General features: G+C 37.4%; 1 protein-coding gene across 1 annotated transcript; it reads right to left on the reverse strand.

Moving 5' to 3' along the window:
- Positions 1–6,828: 6,828 nt before the first annotated feature.
- Positions 6,829–7,773, reverse strand: LOC110287906 (olfactory receptor 8G50-like). Its single transcript, XM_021154402.1, has one exon. It carries the CDS (start codon positions 7,771–7,773, stop codon positions 6,829–6,831), a length of 945 nt encoding a protein of 314 aa, XP_021010061.1.
- Between the last annotated feature and the right edge of the window lie 332 nt (positions 7,774–8,105).

Consider the following 8,105-nt stretch of genomic DNA (forward strand, 5'->3'; position numbering starts at 1 on the left):
CTCAACAGAGGAATGGATACAGAAAATGTGGTACATTTACACAATGGAGTACTACTTAGCTATTAAAAAGAATGAATTTACGAAATTCCTAGGCAAATGGATGGACCTGGAGGGCATCATCTTGAGTGAGGTAACCCAATCACAAAAGAACTCACACAATATGTACTCACTGATAAGTGGATATTAGCCCAGAAACTTAGAGTACCCAAGATATAAGATACAATTTGATAAACACTTGAATCTCAAGAAGAACGAAGACCTAAGTGTGGACACTTTACCCTTCTTAGAATTGAGAACAAAACACCCATGAAAGGAGTTACAGAGACACAGTTTGGAGCTGAGATGAATGGATGGACCATCTAGAGACTGCCATATTCAAGGATCCATCCTATAATCAGCCTCCAAAGGCTGACACCATTGCATACACTAGCAAGATTTTGCTGGAAGGACCCATATATAGCTGTCTCTTCTGAGACTATGCCAGGGCCTTGCAAACACAAAAGTGGATGCTCACAGTCAACTATTAGATGGATCACAGGGCCCCCAATGGAGGAGCTAGAGAAAGTAACCAATTAGCTAAAGGAATCTGCAACCCTATAGGTGGAACAACAATATGAACTAACTAGTATCCCCCAGAGCTCTTGTCTCTAGCTGCATATGTATCAGAAGATGACCTATTCGGCCATCAGTGGAAAGAGAGGCCCATTGGTCTTGCAAACTTTATCTTCCTAAGTACAGGGGAACTCCAGGGAAAAGAAGTGGGAGTGGGTGGGTGGGGGAGTGGGTGGGGTAGTGGGTGGGGGACTTTTGGGATAACATTGGAAATGTAAATGAAATAAATACCTAATTTTTAAAAAGAGATCAATAAAAGTATAGTTTAGAGCTCAAGGAAATATGTGGTTCAGAAATTACCACATCTTGTGCATGTTGTATAAAATATCATTGCAAGATTTGGAGAATAAGTTGTAGTGTTAGATGGGGTATAAAGGAAAAAACTTATTTACTATATAACAAAGAAAGGGGTGTTGAATTACACTCTTTCAAGTAGAATGACCATCAATATCAAGTCAAGAAAACAAAGTGGATTTAAGCAGCCAAATATTTTCATCACAGAAGGAGGTTGTTGTTTAGAGGAAGAATTTAACTGAATCAAGGTTAGTGGACCATTACAGTTTTACAAAAGCTACTAAGGGACTCTTTTCTCTAAATTTCTGAAAGTGAATTATTGTCAGACTTAGAACTCAAAAGCAGGAGTAAGAATAGAAGAGGAAGACAAGCTACTTAAGAGCAGGAAGAGAAAAATGGTGTGTGTGTGTGTGTGTGTGTGTGTGTGTGTGTGTGTGTGTGTGTGTGTGTGTGTGTGTTCTGCATGGTGGATTGACTGTGTGTCTGGCAGTTTTACCTGGACAGTTTTATAGAGGCAGGTTACAGAGAGAACAAGTTAGACACAGGTGTAGATAGAATGAGACAGAGAATAGAAGGAACCAGAAGATTATAACATATTGCCAAAAGTAATATGAGGCCAGGCAGAGCAATTTAGAAGAAAAGCCAGTTAAAGCCATATTTAATCAGTCAGCCTTAAAGATTAGGTTAAATGGAAGCTATAAGCTTCAAGGCCTATGTCTAGGGAGAGTTACAACCAAGAAGGAAACACTGTGGGCTCAGCACAAGCTCTGTATTTCCACAGACTGGGTAACACTCTTCTCTCATCACTTCATCTGAGGGAATAAAAGTGGCAATTACAGATTTGACTCTCCCTGGAGTATGAGGCTAAAACTAAAAACAAAAATGTAATACCTTTTGCTATTTTCATAAATGTGTTTACCTTTGTACATTAGACTTTTTTCTTTTTAAAACTTCCATTTACTTATTTATTTTATTATGTATTTGCTTGTTTATTATTTATGTAGTCACTTTACAATCCAAGTACAGCTCCCCTCTCTTCTCAGACCAATATAACATGTCATCTCCCCCATTCCCTTCTATCAGGGACAGACACCACTCCAGTTGTCCTCCAGTATCTTTTTGTTTTGTTTGTTTATTTTTAATTTGGATGTTCTGGGCTTGGTTTTCTTTTCATTTATTTTATTATCTTTCTTTTTTTAATTTTACTTATTCACTGCCCCCATCCAAGTTACTCCCATCCACAATCCTTCCCCCAATGCTGCCTTCCCTCCTCTTCTGAGCTGGTGGGGTCCAGCTGGGTATCTCCCCATCATGTGACAACAGGACTCTGTGAAACTAGTTACTTCCACTTTAGCTAAGACCAGACAAGGAAGCCCAGCTAGAACATACTCAACTAAGAAGCAACAGCTTTTATAATAGCACCTGTTCCAGTTGTTCCGTACCAATATGAAGACCAAGCTACACTTCTGCTACATATGTGTGGGGAGGCCTAGGTCCAGCTTGTGTATGTTCCTTGGTTTGCGGTTCAGAGTGTCAGGCATGCAGGTTAGTTGACTCTGTTGGTCTTCCTATGGAGTTCCCACCCTCTTTGGGCCCCAGAATACTTCCATCAGCTCTTCCAAGAGTCCCCAAGGTCCATTCACTGTTTGTGCTTATCTGTGTCTGTCTGAGTCAGCTGTCTATTGATTTTGCTATTGTTCTATCTCCTTTATGATACAATTTCTAAGACAGACTGTTTCACAACATACTTCCTGATACTCTAGCTCTTACAAGATTTCTATCTCATCATTTGCTATTTTCCTGAGTCACAGGTACAGGAGCTATGGTGTAGAAGTATCCACTGGTTCTGAGATTCCCTTATCCATTGATCTCTGCACTGTGTCCAGTATGTTTTTTCTGTGATAGTCTCAAGATGTGGTTATATGTGATAGTCTTCACATGATCGTCTTCATTTGCTGTAAAGAGGCTTCTTTAGTGAGTGGTCTTAGTTACACCTATCTGTAAGTATAATGATAAGATTTATAATGTAGTAATAGTATATTATAATACTTTTGTATACTTTAATTTAATTTTAATTTATATTTAATATATAAGAACATCAAAACACTACCTCTGACAATATCTCCATACAAAATTAGGTTATCAAACCCCTAGTCCTTGGGGCAGGACACCTTTTGTTTGGTCATGATAGTTAAAGTAACTCCCAAATTTATATGAACTGACACTGGGAATCTCAGAATTTGAGGATGAAACTCCCTGCTAAATTCCCTAGACACTTAACACACAAGACTCAGATTGGTTTAGCTTATCAAAAGACCCTCACTAAGACCACAGAGAATGCCATCATTGCAAAATGCAGGAGGATATTACTTATACAACATGTTGGGAAAACCCCTCTCAGCATTCAGGCCAGAGGAGAGAACCAGAACAAAGAAAGAACACACTTTTTTTACCTTTGTAAGGGACAAATATCGGCACCAGGGTATTTTGGCTCATTTTAATTGGTGTAGTCAGTAACCTTTTTAGACATTGTTTGGTTTGTATAGGGTGACTCTCATTTTGTACGTCCTTGTGGTTTTTTGTGTGAAGTGGGGCAGGGGAATTGTTAATCTTGTTCTGGAAGCTTAGTAATTTTGAGCACTAAAACTATGTTTCTATATTTGTTTAGTCAGCCAGCTTTTTTATCTGGCTCTGTACTTGGCCTGCTAATACACTTTGGAAAGTCCTTTTGAAGGGGAATGTACTTGGTAGTCTTGAATTTATTTTAGATACTACAAGATGATCTGATCTGGATGAAATCTAAAAGCCTCCTTCCTGAAGTCTGACATCTACATTTGAGAACCTTGTCTGTAATATGCTGAGTCATGGTAGAAATAAAACAGTCCTACCCAGCTACAGCACACATGGACTTGAGTGGGAAACAACCAAGATGTTCTAAAGGGACTGGTCACACAAACCTGACTAGTTGAACTTAAGACCCTCTTTCTAGGGACCTATCATGACTGCCCTCCGAAAGACCCAGCAAGGAGAAAGAGTCAGATGCAGATATTTGCACCCAACCAATGAACAGAAGCTGCTGACCCCAGTGATTGAATCATGGAAAAGATGGAAGAAGTTGAAGAAGTAGGCAACCCTGCAGGAGAACCAGCAGTCTCAATTAACCTGGACCCTCAATATCACTCAGAAACTGAATCACCAACCAGGAAGCATACACCAGCTGATAGGAGGCTCCAAACACATATACAGCAGAGCACTGCAGGGTCTGGGTTCAGTTTGAGAAGATGCACCTAACCCTCAAGAGACTGGAGGCCCCAGGGAGTAAGGAGGTCTGGAGGTGTGTGGGGTGGGATTAGGGGTGGGGATGTCCTCGTGAAGACAGGGGTGCAGGGAAGAGGTATAGGATGTAGAACAGTTCGAGGGTGGACTGGGAGGGGAATAAAACCTGGAGTGTAAAATAAAAGAGAAAATAAATAAATAAATAAATAAATAACAATAAAAGAAATCTGTGTAAAGTTTGGAAGAACAAGATAGCATCAAGAAAACACTTCAAATAGTGTAATTACTGAGAATAAAGATGGGATACAGTCTGAATACAGAATAGTTGAGGTATCCTAGGAACATGACCATTCAGCAGAAGTACATCTTGAGTTTAGCTAGATATTTCAAGCCATACTGTGACTAAATTGACATGAATTTATGTGTGTTAGATATGATGGTATATTTTGTATATGCAGCTTATCTCAACTCAGAGAAGGTTAAATGTGCATAAAGAGATCTGTGTGATCACACTGGAAATGGCTTAGTAGAGAGGGAGGGAAGAGCATGTGATTTGGAAATGTCTTCCTTTACATTTTTGGACAGTCTTGAAGAATAATGATGTCAAAAGTGTCATAGCTAACACCTGAATTAGAATATAAATATATGGAGCCCAATAACCTCAGAAACTATTGACGTCACTATGGAAACTATGAGAAAAGAGTTTTCAAATAGGACACTATGGAGAGGTCACACAAAACAGTTTCCTATTTCTCCCAGCAGGAGATGTGGAAACTGAGGTGCCATTGAAAGCATATGTTACTAAGAGCCACTAAAACTTTCAAAATGAGCTGGTTACTTCCCAAGATGAGTAAGTTAAACTCCTACTCCATTAATTCCAACAGCAAAATAGGAGCTTGTTTCCATGTAGTTCTTTGTGTAGGATTCAGTTCTTGGGGACTATCTCCTATAAAAATTAAATGAACTAATACCTAAGAGACACTGTGCCTTATGCTTTGTTCTTAGTTAATTAGCTATGCTTATATTTTCTCACCTAACATCTTTGGAAGTTTAGTTTTCCTGGGAGTTTCACATTCTCTTGCTGGATGTCAGTTGTCTTTAAAGATATATCTGGTTATTAGATTCTTATCGATAAAAAACAATGCCTTCTAAACTATGCCTTCTATTGTATAACATTAAACTTTCAATTAGGATACAACACTAGTTCAGGTTAGCCTGTCTAATAACTGTCAAAAACATGCCTTTTAACAAGTGAGAATATTTGATCCTCTACTTATAGGAACATACCACACACAGGGAGATGAATCCTCCTTTGCAAGAAACTTGATGGTGTTTTGTATTTCAGGACCATGCCAGGAAAGTCTAGTTCTTCCTCTTCAGTGAGGTTTCCTCAAATAGAAACTAAGAGAAGTAAATCCTGGGTTATTTACAATCACTTATTGTTTCATGAGAATATAGATGCTGACAGATATCCTACTTCATGAAACATTCCCCTGTAAATATTTTATATGCCTATTTTAAAAGTTACTGGCATCTGTCTGTTTTTAACAACCTCTGTGTGTTTTTAACAATTTCCTTATAGTGTGAATCTTTATAAATTTAATTTTTTATCGTTTTCTGTCATTTCCTGCTAAAACTTTTTATTTATCAGGAATCTGTCCTTGAGCGTTGTAAAGTAAATATCTAATTCTTTATCTTTATATCATTATACTTACAGATAGGTGTTGCTAAGACCACTCACTAAAGAAGCCTCCTTACAGCAAGAGCCTAATTAGCAAAGGAGATCAAAAGTAGGCATTAGTTAGAGGTCTCCTTTTCTGACCCTTCTTCTCCTTCAGAATTGATCTTTACTTTCAGAGTAATACTTACCACTAGTCTAAAAAAATTTTATAATTTGATATCTTTTTCCCATATGAATAAGTAATACAAATAAAAGTTACAGTGACAGAATGAACTTCTGAGTCTGAAACTCATAAATGTAAGCAAAAAAAGTAGTGTAACTCTACATGAGGAAGAAAAATGAATAAGTGAGTATGAGTCAAACAGCAGTTATAAGAATGTTGAACAGAGAGCCATCATAGTGCAAAGTACATGCATTCCTCTCAATCACAGCTGTTGTACATTAAGTTAGTGTAATCACCTTGTGTGTAGGACTGCAACAGAATCTGTCCTTTGCTTCCATTGACACTATTTGTAGTTCTAGATACTGTTATAAAAATCAGACTTGTGTATTATTTATTTCAATTGTTTAACATGCACACAAAGAAGAACTATTTTAACTTATTTGCAAATTCATCAAAAAAGACATCTACAATCATTGAGACAACCAAGAGCTAGAGAAGAAATTTTATTCCAAACTTAATATTGTGAAGTTTGCATAATAGAGCAGTACTCATGTAAGTATAACCAACCAGACAAAGGAATTTGAAGTATCTTCAGGGTGGGATATAGTTGACTACCTGAGAATGAAATCAGCTTTTACCAGAGAATAATATTTCTCCATGGATCTGTGTCTGAGAATTCTCTTCTATTTTGGTACTTTTTTTTCCAAATAAAAACATACAACAAATAATCTTATACTTAGTGTTATCAAATGCTTGTTATAGACTATATCCTCCTGTACAATGCAGTAATTTCCAAGAAAATCTATTCCTTGTATTGAGGAAACATTTTTTGTAGTAACTTTTTTAGGGCAACTTTGACATCTTTATTTCTCAGGCTGTAGATCATAGGATTCAACATAGGCACAACAATGGTATAAAACACAGATGATACTTTCCCTTGGTCCATGGAGCTGACTGAAGATGGCTGTAGATACATGAATGTTGTAGAACCAAAGAAAATAGCAACAGCCAAGATGTGGGAGCTGCAGGTGCTAAAGGCCTTGACTCTGCCCCCAGATGTTTTAATGTGCAAAATGCTGACAATGATGAAGATATAAGAGCTAACGATGGTCATGACTGGTACAATAATATTAAATGCACTGAAGGACAGTGCTAATATTTCATTGATAAAAGTACTAGAGCAAGACAGCTCAAGTAATGGGAAAAGATCACAAAAGTAGTGATTTATTTTATCAGCCTTACAGAAAAACAGTCTTAGCAGGAAGACAGTGTGAGCTGTAGCACTGAGTAAGCCAATACCATACACCACAGCTACCATCAACAAACAGACTTGATAGGACATGGTTACTTTGTAAAGCAAAGGGTTAGATATAGCCACATAGCGGTCATATGCCATTGCAGCCAACATGTGACATTCTGCAACAACAAAAGTACAGAAGAAATAGAACTGAGCTATGCATTCTGGGTACAGGATGACATTCTTCTCTGTCACAAAGTTCAACAGCATTTTAGGAACAATGACAGTAGACTGACAGCAGTCAATAAAGGACAGACTGCTGAGTAAATAATACATAGGTGTATGTAGCTGAGAACTAATCAGAATCAAGACCATCATTCCTAGGTTTCCAACAACTGTAACCAAATAGACAGATAGGAAGATAAGGAATAGAGGCAATTGGAGCTCTGGATTCTCTGTTAAACCAGCAAGAATGAACTCTGCCACTGAGGTATGATTTAATTCTTCCATGGTCTTCTAGAAAGTATATGTAAAAATAAAAAAGTTATATAGAAGAAAAATATTGAGTATTCGTTCCCCTGTCACTCAATGAATTTTGAAACATAATTCAAATACTTTCAGATATCTGCAACCTTTGGCATCCTCTTTTTGATTTGAGAAGTCAGAGATTTTTCAGTCCTGGAGAAAGGAAATATACAAATATAATTGTACATGTTACATACTTGTGACCTTAATTTAAGAATTGTTTTTATTGGTACCTATTTTCTACCTTGTTTCAGTTCATTTCAAACCATTGTGACACCATTAATTGAGTGGGTAAATAATTTCTCATGACACATTTA

Source organism: Mus caroli, unplaced genomic scaffold, assembly GCF_978045245.1.
Source record: "Mus caroli unplaced genomic scaffold, Mus_caroli_1 scaffold_11, whole genome shotgun sequence".
NCBI lineage: Eukaryota > Metazoa > Chordata > Mammalia > Rodentia > Muridae > Mus > Mus caroli.